The following is a 19,592-nucleotide window of genomic DNA, read 5'->3' on the forward strand; positions in this document are numbered from 1 at the left end:
CTGCACTTGCTGCTGGCTCCAAGTAACACACAATCTGCATGCCAGTCTCAAACATACAGACAGCCCTTGCATGACGGCAGCAGGGCAGCAGGGCTGCGGCAACAGCAGCAGCGGGAACACGTCCTGATTTGATTGCTTGCTTTGCACTTGCACAGGATCCGGCTTGGGTTTGACTGGATTGGGCCAAGGACCGACCTAACCCCATAGGCTTGTTCCCCAACGCAGCATGGCGGGATATTCTTACCACCACTGGCAGGACGACGATGGGAGGGATGGCCTGATCGACTTCGAACAATACTACACCTTCCCCTCGCGGTCCAAAAGCCATGCCGGCGGTCAAGGTATTCTTCATCGCTTGCTGAAGCGACAGTATCGGCACGTCGACGACACCTGCCAGTACGCGAAAAAGAAGCAGCAGTTGGCAAGCCAGAGCTCCAAGTCCCTGTCAAAAAGCCGACAGTGGGGTACTGATCAGCGTTCCGACCAGTCCTGCCAGGCCCCGGCTTCTCCAACAACTCCCGCTACAATGCGGGCCTTCAGTTCAAACAACCTTAAGGCTCGGCATAAGCAATGCAACCCCGACCAACAATCATCCCGACAATCTGCACCGTCAGCATCTCCTGCCACTACCAACACCGACCAGCAGCCTGGCATTTTCAGTCGTTTACTGCGTCGAGCGCAGAGCAAAAGGACACTTAAATCCACGAAATCAAACACTGCCGAAGAGCTGCACACTGTGTCTCCGTTACCAGCAGGCAAAGAGCCGAGGAAAGATGCTGCGGCTCAAGGCGAAGACAGCCAAAGAACGGCTACCGCTGAGCGAAAGCCAACCCTACGGCTGAGAAAGTCGATCCGACAGCGCTTTCGAGGTGCAGAACAGCTGCCTCGACAGCCCGAGGCGACAGAGACTAAGACGGCGCCAGCAGCAGTCTATGTGCCGCGACATGCGGCTGCGGACTTTTCTCGTACGGCCGACCCGAATCCGGAGGCAGCGGCACGCTTCGCATCCTTTGACCAAGTCCGTCGGCACCCGTCTTCGTCGTCACAGCATGCGCGGGGCTCGTTGACCCTCCAACGTCCACGTACGAGCCCAGGAGACCCCCACAAGCCGAATGACGACGGCTGCTTCCAGCAGCAACAGCAGCTGCAGGTACCGCGGCAACCGCAACAAAACGACAGCGTGAAGCGGCGATCCTGGGCTGGGAGCAACACTGAATCACGATCGAACCGGTTCTCGTTTGCAAGTCACAACGCCGAATCCGACTACACGGCGGCGGCGCCGCCAAACGCTGCTGCTGCTGCTGCTCCCGCCGTCGATGATGATGATGATGAGGCGCCCCTGCAGCCGAGCAACGCTGATCAGGCCGAGCCGCGCCCGCGCCAAAACAAGCGCCACTCGTACCGGCTCGTGCCCGACCCGCACGACGCCGTCATCGAGGAGGAGACGGACTTCCAGCAGTTCCTGCACCAGGCTGTTGAGGAAGACCGCCGGTACCGACAGGACGTTTGGCGCACTCTGTCGCAGCGGTTCCCGGGCCGCGGGCGGCGCCGCACTTTTGCCGCCCAGCCGGGATGCCGAGCACGACTTGCAGTTTTTGCTCGGTGGTACCGAGTGGAATTCGAAACAACCGCAGCAGCTGCCGAGCATGGATCGGAGCAACAAACGCGCCAGCGAAAGCCACCGGAAGCGCGCCAGCATGGTCAGCTACCGCTCCCAGACCGATCGAACGAAACAGCAGCAACAGCAACAACAGCGGCAGCGGCAAGACTCGGAGATTCCGGACCTGACCTCGGCCGACTTGAAGGTCAAGAGGAAGCCGAGTGTGTCGAAGCGCGTCCAGGGGTATTTCAAGCCCGACGCTGTTACGAATCTTCGCGATTAGGCCCCCGCTGCCTACTTACTTTACTACTTATCCTCTGGAGGAGTTCTGGCTTACATGCATTTTTATCGTGGACAGGGCTGTTTGTACTACACCCGTTGGCCAAGCCTTCGCTCTCTCTCTTTCTTTCTTCTCCCTTCTCCCTATCTTCTTCTATACCAGTGCATCATATAGATGAGATTTGGATGGTTGACTCTGCCTACGCCGGAGCCACGGGGCATTTACTGGATTTGAGCCTTTGGTCACATAGCAACGGCATTATGATTGAAATGATTTTTCTAAGGTATTGGTTTCGCATTCTTATATTACTATTTATAATGACCCACCGTGTTTCTGTCCAGTATCACATGCTTGTGTTGACATGAGGACATTCCTGTTATTGCCTTGATAACTGAACTATTGCTTACTAATACTCTTCCTTTTCTGGTCCGTCTTACTGCCACTACTGATTCCGCAACCGAACGTGTACAGGGAGCTCGTCCGTGGGATACGAGAGACCATTCGTGGTGCGATATGCGCGGTCGCCGTTGATTGTCGGCGGCTTCTCATCACTATCATCTCGGCCTCTGTTCATGAATTCCATTAGTATCGGGGTAATACCAGAAAAAGGGGGTGGGTGAAAGAGAGAACGAAGGGTGGGAGAGAGAGAAGGAAAATCTAAGTATCAAAAAGCACTTACTGCAACGCATCCCACTTATCCCAATCGGTCTCAATGTCCAGCTCGCGCACCGTCAAGAGCAGCACCAGGCGCAACTCCATGAGCGCCAGGTCCTGCCCGATGCAGTTCATGGGCCCGTACTCGAACGGCCGCCACGCGTACTTTACGGGATACAGCTCGTGGCCTTCGGGCACCAGGTATCGCTCGGGGATGAACTCGTTGGCCCGCGGCCACAGCGCCGGGTCATGGTGCATGGCGGCCGTGCCCGTTGCGATGGCGAAGCCGTCGGTCGGGTAGTGCGTCGTGCTCTTGTTGTCGGAGGAATGATGCGCAGTAGTGAGGAAGAACGAGGGCCCGCCGCGTCGGATCGTCGCGGCTAGCGGGCTCAGGCGCAGCACCTCCTTGATCACGGCATTGGTGTACGGCAGCGCGTTCAGCAGCGCGGGGCTCGCGGCCAGCGTCGCCGACGCCGCGCGCGGGTCCGGGTCGAAGACGGTTGTGTGCTCGGTGCGCAGCTGCGCCAGGGCCGTCGGGTGCTTGGCGAGGAAGTGGAAGGCCCAGGTGATGGTGGTCGAGGTGGTGTCGTGGCCGGCGAAGAGGAACTGCTTCATGAGGTTCAGCACGTCCTCGCTGTACTGCTCCTTGTCCAGTTGAGGCAGAGGCGTCGTCTTGTTGTTGTTGCAGCCGCCGTTGGCGGCCGACGCGCCCTGCTCGTTGTTAATTTCCTTGGTCGCGAGCTGGACTACCGTCTTCTGCGTCGTGGCCTGCTCGCCCGACCCGATCTGCTCCTGGATGCGCGGCACCAGGGCGCGCCGCAGCGTGCGGCTGCAGCGCCACGCCTCGAGGTGCCACCAGGGGCTCAGGCGCAGCCGCAGGGTCCCGAGGTTCTTGAAGATGACGTGCCGGCGGACGAGCGTGCGCATGCTGTTCTGCAGCTCCGTCGGGCCCTCCCTCTGCTCGTTGGTGTTGAGGTTCCTGGTAAGTAAGTAGTTAGTGTCGCAAACCCCAATGCCAGTTTTTGACAGTCTCTACGAAATCCGTATGTGTCGCAAACTTACATGGCTACCCTGCAGATGATATCGAAAGTCATGTTGGTAGTAAGCTCCAGGAGCTGGAACATTCCCCCCCAAGACCCATCCTTGGGCGCTTTAGCCTTCAGGAGGCTGACGAAGGTCTCGACCTCTTCGATGAAGGTCGGCATGTGCGACTGGAGGTTCCGCGCCGAGAAGCCCGGGTTCAGCCGCGACCGCCAGAGGGTGTGGACGGGCTGGTCCCAGCCCGTGAGGTTGCGCGCGCCCGAGATGTAGCGGATCAAGTGCTTGATCTGGGGATGGCGGGGCCGGAGCCGGTCCTGCACGAGGTCCTGGCACATGGCCGGGTCGACGACGAAGGCGAAGGGCTCGAGGACGGGCCACAGGTCGAGGTAGATGACGGGCGGGCGCGCCGCGGCGCCCGGGAAGAACTTCGGCCAATTCTGGACCATGTAGATCTGGGCGTGGTGGTTGTGGGCGTCCTTGGGGAACAGGGCTCGGATGGCCACCATCATCTGGAGGTGGCCCCAGACGAGCGAGTGAGGTTCGGCGATGGGCTATACCACGGGGCTTTAGTACGTTGTAGTCAAAAAGGGGTAGAGACTGTTTGAAAAGCGCTGTATGTGCGTGTTACTCACTATGCCTTGCTCTTTCATCTTCCTGAACTTCATGCGATTCTGGTAGCCTTCAAAACAGAACAGGCCGATCTTGAAGCCCAGCAGGAGAAAGGCGGCCTTGATGCAGGCTTGCACCAAGGGCCAAGCCTGCCATTGTCCTGATGTCAAGAAAGTCATGCTAGACAACGCAAGCATTGGGCTATAACCCAGAGGCGCGATTCTCGTTGCCAAATCGGGCTGTATTTAACAGCCAGTTTGAAGTTGAAAATCTTGCGTTGGGGAAACGGCGCAACACCAGCGATGAAGAGAAGGGGGGTCCATGTCACGAAAGCACACTCCCTACTACTACCACTACTTACTACGCATCACTTTCCCAATCCGGCGTCAAAAATTGGACCGGCACTCGGCGAAACAAAGACTAACGAGATGGGAGGCGATCGGTTAGGTATGACAGCCAACTGCCAACCAGCAATGTGGGGGTCGCAAGGAAATCGGGGTCAGAACTCTATCGTATGTGTAAGTAGGGGGGGGTTCGGGTATGCGCAACGGTTGCCGTTAGCCGTAGTCCCCCCAACTCCAACGTCCAATAGACTCTTACCGAAAGAGGCCGGAGATTGAATGACAGCAAGAAATCGCAACGAAACCCCATTATCGAATCGGTCCGCTGCCACTGCACTGGGGCAATTACGTAGACTACTATTACTATATCAGATCGGGTGTCATATCCAGATGGCGGCGATAGCGAATTGCTAACTCGATTGGGACGGGCACGATACAGTTCAGTACGTAACTTGTTTGCAGCGCCCTAGCGAGACCCGCGAGGTCCCCTGTGTCGATCAACAAACAGTCTACATTAAAAGGGGAATGAAAACGCCAAGGCGTCGGCTCTCGATAATCAAAGGCCGGGTAGGAGAATATGGCTTTTCAAGCACGATATGTACTGGAAGAAGTGAAGAGAAAGGCGAAGCGAAACTGCCACCACTCCATCCAGGGGAACATGGCTTCATTACAGCCATGATTAGTAGAACGTTTTACCTGCCGGCGCGTGTGGGTGGACACTCTGGGCGGGCAGGTGTGGGCGACAGAGACTGGCATTGTTGATTACTTCGCTCTTCTCAAGGCGACAAATCTCGGTCCGGGACTACTGTTGTACAAGCAAGCAACGTTGCACTCGACCTTATCTACAAGGCCGCTTCAACACTGCTGGGTCACTGGAGTGTCCAGGGTTGGCTTCTTACCATGGTCAAATAGGGGTACCTCGTATATTCCACATTGCGGACACATAAACTGGCTGAACAGCAGGCAAATACTAGTTACCCCCACGGAACAGCTGAAGCTTGATACCATACCAAAGGAAGATGATTCTACCCTTCTCCCTGCCTGTAATAGTGAGCCGGCCTATTTCGTTTGCTGTTTGGAGATTTGTGGTGTGAACTCATTCAAACACTCGCCCTCGCCAAAGGCTCTCCAGATATCCTCCGGGTGGTGGCATAGGCTGCTACACTCGTCGTGCACCTCAAACGGTGAATCGTGAGATGCCGTTGGCTCCCCGCGGAGTCGACTGACGCGATCGCGCATGCGTGCAGCTTCCTCTGATTGGGAGACAATTGTCTTGTGATTGCCTTGCCCGTTTTGCAGGGGCCAAGGGAGTGAGAGCAGGTAGCTACTGTAGCTACCCCTCCTATTTTGAAGTGGGATAAAACAATCCCTTTCCACACGGACAAAGGCTTTCATCTCTCGTCCGGGCATGTCTCAGACCTCCTTCCAGATCAACACCAATTGGATCGGATCACCAGCACGCCACTTTCAAGGAAGGGGGTTGGCATCATTCCCGCGACAACCACCTTACCACTTACATTATCACGAAGCCATTCATAGCCATCGGCATCCCCTTCCCCAGCTGTTACTTCAGACAACACTCACCAGCACGTAAAGACTCAAAGCAAAATCTCCCAAACAAGACGTTCACATGGCGGGTATATCACAGTCCAGTAGTGCGAGCGATAGACCCGGTAGCAGCAGTAGCAGCAGCTTCAAGCTGCTCTGCCAGTACCTCAACTACGGCGACGACGCCCGCTCGCGGAACCAGGCGTACCTGACCCTGCGGAGCGCGCACATCCGGCCCTTCTTCGAAGAGTACGCGCGGGACTACCTGATGGAGGCCGAGTACGTCGAGGACATCGGGCTGGAGGCCCTGCTGGAGTGGTGTAAGCGCAAGGATGCATTTCGGGCCAAGAAGTACACGAGCAGCAATAGCAGCAACAAGAAGAGCAGCAGCAGCAGCCGCCATCCATCTTCCTCCGCTTCTTCGTCGTGGTCGAAAAAGGCGGGCTGGTCGGCCCTGGACCACGCTGCCCGCTTCGTCGTCCAGGCCCTGCAGTTAAGCTGGCGGAGCCCGGGCGGCTACTGGTCGCTTGGCCGCTGCGATCTCGAGAGCGTGAGCGCCAGCGACTCGGAGGATGGCACCGAGTTCTGGCAGGCCTGGCTTGTGCTCCGGTACCTCCAGTCGGAGTGGGAGGCGGAGAATCTTGAGGGAAGCGGCGGCAGCGAGGATTCTGGGATACGTTCAGATGTGTGCTGTGACGCGGATGTCTATGGAGACGTGGTGAGGTGAAGTGTGTTTTTTCAGTTAGGGAAACGAAGTCGTTCTGTAACTTCTGTCTGCTGTAATTCAACTCGCGATTATTACATTCCCTGCATTGTCTCGTCTTCATTCATGGTACGATAGAGGGAACACGAGGAACGAATGATGAAATCAGGAACGATTTTGGTCTGGTTGGCTGGAGTACTTAGGCGTTGTTGTCCCCTTTTCAGGTTGGCAGCCACGAGGGCGGGAGATGGGATTGATAGGTGCTGGTTTTCTCTGGCGTACTCGGTGGTACTTCTAGCACACATCTCGGGTTGGCCCAATGAAGAGCAAGAGACTTAATTCATGTGCAGGAGGATTGTTCTCACAAGGGCTTGCAGCCTGGTAGGGTTGCACGAAGAGACCTCGCGCTTCCAGCTCGTCCAACAAGGACGTCCCCTAGACAATTGCTTCTTCCACATGCACTTTATAGCAAACGAAATACTTCGACGGGCTTCAAATCGCAAGGCTCTGGAATTACTATTTATAGTATTCATAGTCTTCATGATTGGATGCGGCCGTTTCCGCGAGCATTCGCGTTTTCGTCTGGCTTTTTAGCTGTGTAAGGAGACGACGCCACCTGCACTGATAGGTTCTCGTCTTCCACACCTAAATTAAGCTGGCCGAGCTGACGTTGCTAATGTAGAGGTGTGGTCTTTAATCCTTCAGCGAAGGCGGCTATCTGTGATACCTCTGATGCACACGAGTGATGGAGATCTCAGAGCCTCATTCCCCCTACCCAATGCGGGTATTTCAACCCCGTGGGGCACCCCCTCCTGCAAGCATTTGCGAGCTTCTGCTCAATATCCTCGTCATCTATGTTTCTATGTAGGCCATCAAAGCCTTGAAGTGTATCCAATACCACCTTTGTTACTGTTCAATAGTTGCCTCTCCCCAAAATGGGTGCTAACGTCCCTCCGCGGCAACGCACCCTCTTCAACTACAACGATCCTATCAACGGCACGGTCGGCACAGCAAACTACGATACCAACCGGATGATACCTCAGGATCTTGGGGCCGCACAGAAGCGGACATTCCCGTCAGCAACATCCACGAGCAGCAGAACCACCAGGGTGACAGACTTTGCAAGTCACAAAACCGAATATCCATCATTCACTCAAACTCCGTACTACTACCAGAAAAGAGAAGAGAAGGCGGTAGCTTCACCCACGAATTATCGGTTCCGCAGGCACAAATTTCGGTCCGGTAATCGTGGTGCTGCTCTATGCCTTTACCATTTTTCATTATATTCGGCGCCCGGCTGTGAATGGCGTCATCGCTAACAGAGTGGTCGATGGCAAGACTGTTTTCTACACATGGATCATAGTTGCCATCTTCCTGCTCGACTGGGCCAAGTCGGCCTGCAGGGTTCGAGGCCGCTGCCTTGATGCGACCTGCCGTGGCACCGTCGAACGCTCGCCAGCTGCTGTGGCACAACGACAAAGCGTGGGGTTCCGTGAACGGATGGTGGAAGGTATGAATTCTCAGTACGAAATACCTGATGAAGCAGATGGTGCCATGCCGACGTCCTGACATGCCGGTAATGTGGAGAGGACCAGGTCCCGCTTTGGTTCTACCTGGCTGCTACCAGTTTCCTCTTCTATGCCGCCGTCCCCCTTACTAGGTCTGTCGATTGACCAAGGGTAGGCGCTGAGTCCTAGTACACGGCTGGTGGAGGTTGCCGGCGCCAACCGGACCACTTTAAACCTGAGATCCTGGGGCAACTTGCCCGAGGAGGTCGACAAGGCCTGGCGCCAAGGCAATCCGATGACCCCCTTTGGCGAGACCGTCTTCTACTCACCCGAAGGCAGCTCCAACGTCAGCAGCATGTACTACGAAGATTACATCCAGGATATCTACCAGAGGCAGCTGAAGAATGCTGGTAGCCCCATAAACCAAACCATATCCTTCTTTTCTGGGCCGGAAGTGACCGAGAGAGCGTTCGGTAGTGCCTGGGGACTTTTGACCAACGTTTCCTGTCCGCCAATGTCCCCTTCGACCGCGATTTACGGTTTTTCAAATTCAATACGCCCGATGATTGGACCTCGGAGATGCCTGGGGTCAATGAAACAGGATACCCATACAATTCAACGGGCTACGCTCAGCGACCTGAGCTAGCCGAGGTAGGCCAAGGCCTATCTGGTATATACCGCGACATTGGACATTCCTCTGGCGTGTCGTATAAGTACTTCGTGGCTAGGGACTACAATAGCTCCTTCGGTATTTCCCAGTATGCGGACACTGATTTGTGGCCCTTGCCGATCCATGGCCACGTCGAAACCGTCCTATGGCAAGGCCACAAACTCCTACGACGTAACCTTGGGGCAGGAAGCCACTCGGAAGCCATGGCATCTCACCCACTGGTCGAACGTTCCATATACTGTGTCGATAATGCGACGTATCTGGGTATGCAGTTCAATGCGCTGTAGTATCTGACGTTGAGGTTGCCAAGGTCTCTGCCGACACCATCACATTCAAGGACTTCCAACGCTGGCCAGTTCCCAAACGCCAAGTCGGGGGAACACCAACGACCAGGTGCTCGACTGGCAAGGGGTGGAGGCTATGCAAGCGATAGTCTACGCTGCACTGACAGGTCTCGCGCTGCACAACGAGGCGGCGTCCAAGTGCAACAGCAGCGTGTCCAAGACCTGCAATCCGTGGATGGGAGCGAGCATGGCCCTGAACTTGGCTTCTTATACGGTGAATAGTACCAGAAATTATGCACAACTGCAGTTGCCTCTTATCACCCCGGAGCAGATGACGCTGGCCATGTACAAGATCTTTGGAGTCACCGCGGCGGCTATGATGGGGCCGGGGCCGGGCAGCTGGACGTCAGAAGGCGGACTCTACGGACTAGACCCGGCCAACGACTTGGTGACTGGTAGAGTACCTTACCAAGTTGTGGCGGTTACACTGGTGGTCTGGGCCCTCCTGACCGTTTTGCCTCAGGTATGGGCTCTTCTCTTCTGGGGCCGTCGGTGGGCCGCCACGCTGGATGGCTTCGTGCTGTTCCGGCTCGGCGCCGAGTGGCGGGATGACATACACAAGCTCACGAGCGACAACCTTGGCGACAGCGGCACCGACTGTTTGGTGCGTGTCCCGGGCCTGGTAGGGGAAATACAGAAGAGTAGCAGCCGCGAAGATGGTATTGGGCTCCATGGCGGCGGTCACCATCCTCGTGCGAATTTGGACAACAGCACTGGTTTCGTGGGCTTGATTCCCGTCAGTAATAAGAGAGGTAAATTATACTCGTGACTGAACTAAATAGTGTATATTACATTTACCTACACGCTTGAGGGAAGAGCGAGTGGACGGGAGGCACTTTCGACTCACAGTGCCGAGAGGACAGTAATAATCAGGTTTACAATGCTCTAGCTTTTAATTTAGGGCTTTATAATTATATTTAGGCTTAATGAGATACCATTCACGAAATGAGCAAAGGGTCGGCTAACAGGCCGGACAACTGGTGGGCAGGTAGCAGCAGAGCAAGCCTCGTACACTGGCGTCGATGCTGATTCTGGGGATGAACTTGTGAGTGTGTTGTAATCTGTCTACCCTTCTCATCCAGTCGAAACTTGCTAACGGAACGTGCGTCAAGCTAGAAAAGCGAACGCCTTATGGTAGATATCCCTCTGCATTCGGAGCTTGAACGAGATGCCGAACCCCCCAGCCTTGCATCTTCCGATGGGGTCGAGATATCTGCTGTTTCGTCCACATAAATCCCGGCCGATGCGAAACTACTATCAGCCGAATTATCATTGGCTCCTCCCACAGTCTCTGATTTCGACCTCGGTGTCCACAGGTGGCGCCGGATTTACATGGACCATATACGGCAAGTTGTTTGGAGCAAGGAGGCATTTGGCCACCTCGTCCTGGATGATAGCAAAAAAGGAGATACTGCGGTCCATCGCCCTACTAGGTTCCCGAAGCACTTCTTCGCGTATCCCATCCCAATCTGTTATCTCATTTCACAGACCGCCTGGACATGGCAAGACCTTCGCTGCCGAAGCTGTTGCCGAGCTTGCTGAGAAGCCCTAGTTTCGCATAGCACCCCGTGGAATGGAGTCGTCAATCCAGGATGTACGGAATATCGTCAGATCAGCACCATCCGTCACCAAAAGTTGGGACTCTGTCTTACTTCTCGAGCAATCGGATGTATATCTTGAGTCTCATACCAAAACTGACTTGTTCGGCAACGCAATCGTGGCCGAGTTCAACCACCTTCTCGACGACTACCAAAGTATCATCATCTTGACGTCCAGTCGCACGGATTCGTTTGACTACCCCACGGTTTGGGCTTGGTCGCAATTCTTTATTTCCCAGTAGTGGTCCCTCGGTCCTGGCCACAATTGCGACTTGGGGGGGAATGTATGCTAAGACCGCAAGATCACTCCATTGCCATCTCCATCTCCGGCTTCGCTGTCCCGCTGACCTTGTCATCTGTAACTTTCCAGAAACTTCGAAGGTGAGAAGTATCTCACTGCCCAGGATCGAGGAAGCAATCACAAAGTCGGCTTTGCGACCTGCAGGACTGCCATCATCTCGTACGCCCCGATGCCACAGTCGGACCCCTCTCGGATCGTGAGCCGCACCTCCGACGACGATGATTCATGCTGCCGCCCCTCAAGCGCCGGCCGAAAGACCTCCCAGTCGGCCTGGGGCCCCAGCCAGACAACCGTGCGCACCTTCCTGCCGCGCCCGAACAAGGCGTCGACGTAGCGCTGGACCAGGTCGACGCTCCGCGGGTACACGAACATCAGCGCCGCGGCGTCCTCGGCCCGGCGGCACAGGGCCCAGGTGCCCGCGACCGTGTTGGTGCGGTCTTCGGGGAGGTAGGACATCATGGTGGTGGGGGCGGCGGTCGCGACCTCGGCCCCCTCTACGCGCATTGTCGTCATTGGGTCATCGTCCTCTTGTGGTGCCGTCAGATAGGAGTGCAGTAGGCTCGCCAGGAGGCCGCTGCCACAGCCCACGGAGAGGACGAGGCCCGAGGGCGGCTCTTTTCTTCGGCTGCTGTCGTTCCGAAACAGGTGCTTGAGCGTCTCCAAGAGACGGGTTGATAAGTTGAGACAGCAGTTTGGGTGGCATAGCGGCGTGTCTGAGAGGACCGGAAGACTCGTCATGATGACGGTATCGAGGATGCGTTGGCGGTGGTTGGGAATGTGGAGTGACGTCCGGGATTTCAAACCGGCGGCGTCCCTAGCGCGGCGTCCCCCACCCCCCAGCAAAGTCATTAATCTATTCCGGACCATCCCGCCGGTTCCATCTATACAGAACGCGTGTATTACCTAAACCAGAGACTTTAAACAGACGACAACGCATGTAGTGCCAACGAGAGCCAACAGGCCACCCGGCTTCTGCATCCCGCTTTCAAAGCATCTGGCCGGAAAACCCGACTATATTATTTGATCCATTAGAATAGTGAGCCGGCCCAGAATTCGCTTTTCAAGAACATACGCAACCTGAAGTTTTTGTCAAAGGCTTGTCTCTTGCCCTGACAAGAGCCTCCCCGGAATTCGCATGGAATGTAGTTACGCAAAGATCAGGAGGGACCATTCTCGGCCCGCCCACCAAGGAGCCCGCTAGATCCTAGCCACAAAACCAATCATCTAGGCTGGTCCGTTCATCGCATCATTGTCTTGGTAGTTTCTTCCCCTGGGTGTGGAGCCCAGAATGCCAAGCAAAGCTGACATCTTGGGGCATATATGCGCCACTAAATAGAGCCTATTAGTATAGATCTCTATAGTTGGAACTAAGACTAGCTTTATCCTGACAAGGAAATGCATGCACTGACCAACTACAACCGAGGGCAAGACGGGGGGCTAGTGTTAGTTTGGGGAACCCCTGACGTGCATGCTTAATATAGGCCAAACTGACTCGCACGTACGGAAGGGGGCAAGGCTTATACAACTGCTATGATCCATGTCACCGATTTACACAGCCTCTAGTAATAACTCGCGGTGCGCCCTGGATACCTGCATTGATACTACCTGGTGGAAGCGTGATAGATTAATTGCTGCGCATCTGACCGGCCCCCTGAGGATCACGATGTTATGGGGATGTGCCCATCTCGTCACGACCGAATTCGATATATATTTATCTAAGGATAATTATCCCTTCCTGACGAGTAAAGCAACATTCCAGCATATCTTTCTCATCTCAAAGCAACGCACTCACTTTCCTTTGAAGTTCCAACAGCCTCGCTCGCTCAATACCCAGCTATACCAACGCACTCGCTCACATACATAAAAGCATTATCCCACATAACTACCGTCATCATCGCCATCACCATCATCACTAAAGTCAACGAACTATTCCCCAAAAACCAAAAACATGCAGCTTATTTCCATCTCCACCAAGGCTCTGGCGTCAGCCCTGCTGCTCTCCAGCCTCGCCGCTGCACTCCCCGCCGCCGCCAAGGGGGGATCGGTATCGCTACCGGGAGGCGACGTCGTCGTCATCCCGTCCGTCTTGAACGCCAACGGGACCGAGACGTGCGACCCGCTCGAGTGCTCCTGCATGGACGAGTCCGCGTCGGTGATCCGCTGTGTCGTCCCGCTGGGCGGCGACAAGACCAAGTGCGCAAACATGTGCAGGAGCGTCGACCTCTCTCACGAATAAAGCAGTACATCCCATCTCAAAGCTATATGTACTGTTTTGCTGTGCATTTGGATGGGTCTTTGGCAAATACCTGAGCACGGCTTTGACAGGCTGTATATTATTCTCTTTGTAAAGACGTCTGGCGTTGCCTAGAAGATTTCCTATCTTCGCAGTATTTCCATGTATATTCATGGGTGTAATAAGAGGAGTTAGGAGTCATCGATTCTAATACAAATTGCACCATGCATCGACTCCATTGCTAGGTTCAATGTAAAATGTTTGTGCATCGATAACTGCTTCTTTGTTCGAAGCATTCCTGCAAACACGATGTTCTACTTTTTACCCCAGTAGTCACCGATCTTTCTGATGTCGTCGATCAGAGCGGGCGGGTTGTCTAGGGCGGCAAAGTGTCCGCCGAAGTTATGATCTGCCACGCCGTTAGGTTTCGGAGATGCAAGAAGCCGAGAGGCAGCAAGGAAGAAAGAAAGAGTACGGAGGGCTTACAGGTGTGTGAGATCAGGTTCCCCACGAGAGCGATGATCTTTTTGGGCCAGAAACCGCCGTTGTACTTGAAACTGCTGTACAGTATAGGTGCATCGGCCCTTGCCCACGGGTGGTTCGGAGGTAGTTGCAAGGGAGTTCTTCCGAATTGTCATCTTGGCTAGCCTACATGGTTGCCGAGTATGACACAGCCATGGGTTGCCAATAAAGGCAACAATACGGCTCTGGGTATTTCTAATCACCCAAATAGGACGACTTCGCTACTATTACACTGGTCGGCACAACAGTGGGTAGATCCTCCGGTCCAGTCATGAAATCGCGAAGTTAATGGCAAGGCGTGTCAAGGATAAATGCCAATCCGACTCTGAGATAGTAATGCTTTATAGTAGGCTTCGCGGAGCCAACGAATCGCTATATTCCGACTACGTAATAGTAACAATGCCAAAAGCACGTCTGGCTCAAGGAAGGCCAGCTTCATCCATGTTACGTACAAGTGTACTAATCCATTTGACGGTGTTGGTATGAGCAAGCACACTGATATGCTCGTCAACTGTGTGGATGCCACCGAGACCTTCCTGCTTGGGGTCCCAACCGGCTTGGTATCGGAATATGTGTTTGGTTAGGTCCCAGTAGAAAAGGGTATCTGTATTACCAGTACTTAATCCGGGTGCCATGATGATGTCCTTGTTGTATAAAGCCCGGGTTGTGCCAGACAGAACAGCATACGGTGTCAAGGAGCCCACCTCAGTCGGGGTTACAGGCGCCGGCTTCAGAGGTCTTGAAGACTTCAGAGTCATTGATGAAGGCGTTTCGGCTTGATCATCAAAGGCATGGAGCGTGAGATTGTACTTCTCCGTGACGGAAGAAGCCAGCTTGGCAATCTTAGCCTGCACGTCAAATGGGCTGTCGCCGACATTGACGCGGTGGTTGATGAGAGCTGTCGTCCGTTCGGGCAACGCATTCGATTTCACGCCCCCGTTGATTATGTCCACAGCCACCGAGGTCGTGAAAAGGTACTTGAACTCATCACTGAACTTTGCAACCTCCCTGGCGAGCTTGTCTTTATTCTTGGTGCTGATGGTGGTGCCAGAACCAAGCAATTTCTTCCATTCGGGCGGGAACTCCGGACCGTGTGCAGCACCGCATTGGAGCAAGCCAAGGAAGGGATTCTCGGAGTGGAAATGGGGTTCGTATAGGTTGGCTTCGATCAAGGCAATGAACTCGGCCATGACACCGATACCGGTGTGAGCAGGGGGGATTGACGAGTGACCACCAGGCATCCGTACGGTGACCTCGACATCGATAGCACCCTTCTCACCCACCGCAGGTGTCGCAAATGTGGTCCCAAACGCCGTGGTGAGGCCTGCGCCTTCATCGACGATCATTGCAGCTCCATCCTTGCCATATCGTTCCAGGAGCTCAGCGGCGAGGTGGCCAGCACCTTCACCCCCCAGGGTCTCCTCATCGAAACCGAAGGACAGCACCAATGTCCTTTGGGGAACGAAACCGGCCTTTACAAGTAGCTCCACAGCTTCAAGTGTACCAACGAGAAGGTTCTTGCAGTCGCTGGAACCACGACCCCAGATCGACTCGCCGTTCGTAGTAACCACTGAACGGTGGGTAGGTCCACTGTCCAATGGTAGCTTCGGCAACTGGAACCACATCCTGGTGTGCCATGAGGACAAGTGGCTTCAGGCTCTTGTTTGAGCCTTGCCAGGTATATAGAAGCCCATGGGTGTTGATCTTGTCGAGCTTCAACGTCTTGTGCACCAAGGGGAACGTCTTCTCGAAGTAGGCAGACAGGTCATACATCGTATCCCAACGCGGATCCTCGCCGATCGGACCCATGCCATCATACGACTGAGTTGGGATCTGGACAGCGCCTGACAGGCGAGAGATGGTCTCATTGCGAAAGGCAGATGAGTCCAAGTATTCCTCCATCTGGGTCAAGGCGCCAGTCTTGCGCTTTGGCAGCAGCGGGTCCACCTGAGGACATTGTGCAGAAAGAGGTAACGTATGCGGCTTCTCGCACTCCCGGTAGAGACCAAAGACTCTATGAGTCCATAGCAGAGCAAGTACTGATAGCGACAAGATGGCCAAGAGGGGCACCCGAAGGCGCTTAGAGGTAGTGACGCGAGGATCCTGGGCAGAAGGCTGCACCAGGGGTAGCTTCTCGTAAGTTGCCATCTTTACCACCAATGCAAGACATATATTATGGCTTCTCGGAAAATGTTAAAGGGGAAGAATGGATGAGAACAGTGGCCATGATATAACTATCACTCTATCTCCTCCATGCCGTTATCGGTTCCGTATCGCATCATCGTATCATTACCTACAAGCATTCGGAACCAGGGGCAGGCCCCGCACCTAGGCTCAATGTGGCAGGTCGCAACCACCCCGATCTGCTGAAGCCGAAACCGAAAGAAACCCTCCATGATTGCTGCATTTCAAGGTCCAGTGGTATTTATATCAAGTATGGTGTGACATATATATTAGTTAAGTAAGTAATTCAAAGAATCATCCAGCCGCCCCCGTACCGCGTACCCCACGGCCATCAGGCTGCAGCCTGCAGCGTGTCGCCTGGTGTCGCCTGCCGCTTGCCAGCCTGGGTACCTCTGATGCACGTCTCCCAATACATGGTAAGTATGTCAGCTAGTTGTGCCGAAATCAAAAGAGGCATGACTCTATCATACACGAATCGCCAATATTCCCCCCAGTCATCCATTAAGATGGCGTTCACAGAAGCCCTGTTCGTCGTTGGCACATTATTCTCACTGGTGCGGAGTACTCCACCATACCCTGGTCTGCGCTTGGCTAACCCGTAGCGTGCTCCTTCCAGGTGCTACTTGTGCTCAGTTACCAACTTGCGTCTCACCCCCTTAGGAACTACCCAGGACCTTTCCTCGCCAAGTTCATTGATGCATATGGAGGATACCATGCCGTGAAGAAGAGACTGCATCTCGCCACATATGATGGGCATCGCAAATATGGTAAGGTCCTTCGCATTCTCCTTAGATGCATCAATACTTAGCAGCTTGGCTTGAACAGGTCCGGTGTTCAGGCCAGCACCCAATCGCTTGGTATTCAACACAGTGGCAGCATACAATGGTGAGAATTTCCATTGGAAACCTTGCGAGAGGTTGGGGCTGGCAGTATTGACAATTGTCCCAGATTTCTATCTGAATCCCTCAACCAACAAGGCACAGATCTACCGGCACTCACAGTTCAATCCCCAGCATAACATATTCGGCTCCTTGGACAAGGAGCGCCATCGACAGAAGCGCAAAGTCTATGGGCGGATGCTTTCCGAGCGCTCATTGCGTATCTTCGAACCCACCATGATCGGCGAAATCGAGACCTTTCTCAACCAGCTGGTCGGTTCTGGTGGAGAGCCTGTCAATATGACGCCGATGTGCGAGTGTCTGACTGCAGACGTTGCTGGAGAGCTCGCCTTTGGGCAGCCATTGCATACACAGACCGAGACTACCAACCGCGTCTTCCCCCGCGCCATGCTCTCCATGAACTTCCTTGTCAGTCTTTTCAGTAAGTGACGCCGCCCATCCTTCCTGGGGGTCATCCTGAGCACAGAAAATGGCGCCTTCTGACTCTTGAAAGTGACCTGGCCGGCCCTCTCAACCACTTGGCCACTTCTTCGTCGGCTCAACCAGAGAAATGGTGCCGTCTTTTCGTCAGTGATAGAGAGGATAATCGCAGCTCGTATGAAGCTTCCGCGAGACGCCAGGCATGATTTCTATTCCATATGCGCAGACAGCACATACAGTGAGGAAGAGGGCCTTGGCCAAAGTGAATTATGGGCGGAAGCTGTCTTCATTCTACCGGCCGGTGCGTTATTCCCCTTTCCTAGGTCTTCATGCAACGTTACCTGCATGGGCTCTGGAACTTCTTGGTCATTAATGGCCGCCTTTTCACTTACGTTCCCCTTACTAGGTGGGACTACCTTGAAAGCTGCACTGAGTGCCGTTTTCTTCTACTTGTCACACAATCCCGACTCTTACCGTAAACTCGCTACCGAGATTCGGACAAGATTCTCCTTAGGCAGCGATATACAGAGTGGGCCACAACTTTCTGAGTGCAAATACTTGCGTGCTATGATCGACGAGTCCATGCGCCTGTCGCCGCCCTTCCTCGGAACCTTCTGGCGCGAGCAACATGCTTCTTCCACAGAGCCCTTGGTCGTCGACGGGCGCGTGATACCCGCCGGCATCACTGTGGGTGTGAACCTGTACTGCCTGATGCACAACGAGGCCTACTTCTCCGACGCCTTCAGTTTCAAGCCCGAACGATGGCTTGCACCGGAGGAGGGCGAGGATGCGAGCGGAGAGAAGGAGCAGGAAGCGGGTCGCGCGACGATGCGAAAGGCCTTTGCCCCTTTTTCTCTCGGCGAGGCGAGCTGCCTCGGAAAGGGCATGGCTTACCTTAAGATCAGCCTGACGTTGGCAAAGACCTTGTGGTGCTTCGACTTCGAAAAGGCGCCTGGGGAGCTGGGTAGGGTCGGTGAGGGACACGCAGGAATGAAAGATGACGCCAGACGCAGGGCTGGCGAGTATCGGCTGTTCGATATTTCCACGGCCGACCATGACGGTCCATATCTCGTGTTCCGGCGCCGTGCCTAGATTATGTGTTGTAACGCTCACTTAGCAGCCAAGACCTACCGGCTAGAAGACCCCGCAGTCTCAAAGCGCCTCCGATCTAATAAGGTTGCAAGGTTACTGCCGATGCCCCCCACGTGGTTGAACTGGGTATCTGTTACTCTGTAAGTAGTGATAGAAAACGTCTACCTGCTTTGCTAGAATGCCTGTAAAAAGAACAAAATCCAATTGAATTGAACATACATTTTTATATGTTAACATGCTAATAATAGCTTGCCTTAGTACATACCTACTTCTAATACTTCGAAGCTAGTCCTGCGTACCCCCGCTTTTCGGCCTGAAGGGTCTTCAAAAGCCAAAGTGACTTACAGCTCCTTCCCCGAACCAAAGCCTGGGCTACCTTAAGAGGAAGAGCTGCTGCATAATGTCGAGAATCAAAACCCGCAACTGCCTTACTCAAGAATACATTTGTGCGTGTAATAACCAGAATGGCGGATTTGGTTGAGGCTCACAGTCACCTCACCCGAGTCACTCCGACCAAATTGCAATGTGCCGCCTGAGTGAGCCAAAGGGCGAGCAAATTTCCTGGGACGCAAGCTGCCCTAACAATCCAAATACCCAAGTTCAAGATGCTTCAAAGCTACCATTAAACCTCTCAACCTTCGTATCCAGTAAAGTCATCTTGGCTTTACCCCATGGCTCAGATGGCTTTTTCCCCGTTGACCTTGACTTCCTCTTGAAAAGTGCGCCCAGCAACACCAGCAGCCGGCGGATGGTGATCCATACCAAGTCACATCTAGTCCGTCGTCAACACACGCAAGGCCGCGCCGACTTGAAGAGGGAGAGGAAAGAGAGGAATTATTCGTGCATCTCATCAATAGCACGGTTCCCGGTGCGCTGCGCTCTTTGTTCTAATTATTCCCATCCTTCTTCCCATTCTGTTCCGAACAAGTCCCATGTCTTGATTGTCTTTCATCAAGAGGCCTTGTCCACCTCCGTACCCCTTGTTGCCCGGCGCAACTTTCCCACAAAGACCTTGTTCACGAAAAGTCCAGCAACACGCACGCCG

General features: G+C 54.3%; 8 protein-coding genes across 8 annotated transcripts; 5 read left to right on the top strand and 3 right to left on the bottom strand.

Moving 5' to 3' along the window:
- Window positions 1-226: 226 nt before the first annotated feature.
- Window positions 227-1,883, top strand: PG994_000142 (uncharacterized protein; the record flags this gene model as incomplete). The annotated part of the gene is made up of 2 exons (XM_066851551.1): window positions 227-1,491; window positions 1,568-1,883. 2 exons carry the CDS (start codon window positions 227-229, stop codon window positions 1,881-1,883), a joined length of 1,581 nt encoding a protein of 526 aa, XP_066722183.1.
- A 439-nt stretch (window positions 1,884-2,322) lies between these two features.
- On the bottom strand, window positions 2,323-4,363 carry PG994_000143 (cytochrome P450; the record flags this gene model as incomplete). Its single annotated transcript, XM_066851552.1, has 4 exons — window positions 2,323-2,446; window positions 2,560-3,513; window positions 3,597-4,126; window positions 4,208-4,363. The coding sequence occupies 4 exons, from the start codon at window positions 4,361-4,363 to the stop codon at window positions 2,323-2,325; spliced, it is 1,764 nt and encodes a 587-aa protein (XP_066722184.1).
- Window positions 4,364-6,155: 1,792 nt separating this feature from the next.
- Window positions 6,156-6,800, top strand: PG994_000144 (uncharacterized protein; the record flags this gene model as incomplete). Its single annotated transcript, XM_066851553.1, has 1 exon — window positions 6,156-6,800. The coding sequence occupies one exon, from the start codon at window positions 6,156-6,158 to the stop codon at window positions 6,798-6,800; it is 645 nt and encodes a 214-aa protein (XP_066722185.1).
- A 2,574-nt stretch (window positions 6,801-9,374) lies between these two features.
- Window positions 9,375-10,067, top strand: PG994_000145 (uncharacterized protein; the record flags this gene model as incomplete). The annotated part of the gene is made up of 1 exon (XM_066851554.1): window positions 9,375-10,067. One exon carries the CDS (start codon window positions 9,375-9,377, stop codon window positions 10,065-10,067), a length of 693 nt encoding a protein of 230 aa, XP_066722186.1.
- Window positions 10,068-11,314: 1,247 nt separating this feature from the next.
- PG994_000146 (uncharacterized protein) lies at window positions 11,315-11,935 on the bottom strand (the record flags this gene model as incomplete). The annotated part of the gene is made up of 1 exon (XM_066851555.1): window positions 11,315-11,935. The coding sequence occupies one exon, from the start codon at window positions 11,933-11,935 to the stop codon at window positions 11,315-11,317; it is 621 nt and encodes a 206-aa protein (XP_066722187.1).
- A 1,210-nt stretch (window positions 11,936-13,145) lies between these two features.
- Window positions 13,146-13,433, top strand: PG994_000147 (uncharacterized protein; the record flags this gene model as incomplete). The annotated part of the gene is made up of 1 exon (XM_066851556.1): window positions 13,146-13,433. One exon carries the CDS (start codon window positions 13,146-13,148, stop codon window positions 13,431-13,433), a length of 288 nt encoding a protein of 95 aa, XP_066722188.1.
- A 938-nt stretch (window positions 13,434-14,371) lies between these two features.
- On the bottom strand, window positions 14,372-16,100 carry PG994_000148 (peptidase family M20/M25/M40; the record flags this gene model as incomplete). Its single annotated transcript, XM_066851557.1, has 2 exons — window positions 14,372-15,404; window positions 15,457-16,100. The coding sequence occupies 2 exons, from the start codon at window positions 16,098-16,100 to the stop codon at window positions 14,372-14,374; spliced, it is 1,677 nt and encodes a 558-aa protein (XP_066722189.1).
- Window positions 16,101-16,642: 542 nt separating this feature from the next.
- Window positions 16,643-18,547, top strand: PG994_000149 (cytochrome P450; the record flags this gene model as incomplete). The annotated part of the gene is made up of 4 exons (XM_066851558.1): window positions 16,643-16,662; window positions 16,770-16,903; window positions 16,962-17,456; window positions 17,529-18,547. The coding sequence occupies 4 exons, from the start codon at window positions 16,643-16,645 to the stop codon at window positions 18,545-18,547; spliced, it is 1,668 nt and encodes a 555-aa protein (XP_066722190.1).
- Between the last annotated feature and the right edge of the window lie 1,045 nt (window positions 18,548-19,592).

The sequence above is a fragment of the Apiospora phragmitis genome (assembly GCF_038363925.1).
Source record: "Apiospora phragmitis strain CBS 135458 chromosome Unknown utg000001l:1.0-2902119.0:1.0-2906034.0, whole genome shotgun sequence".
Taxonomy (NCBI): Eukaryota; Fungi; Ascomycota; class Sordariomycetes; order Amphisphaeriales; family Apiosporaceae; genus Apiospora; species Apiospora phragmitis.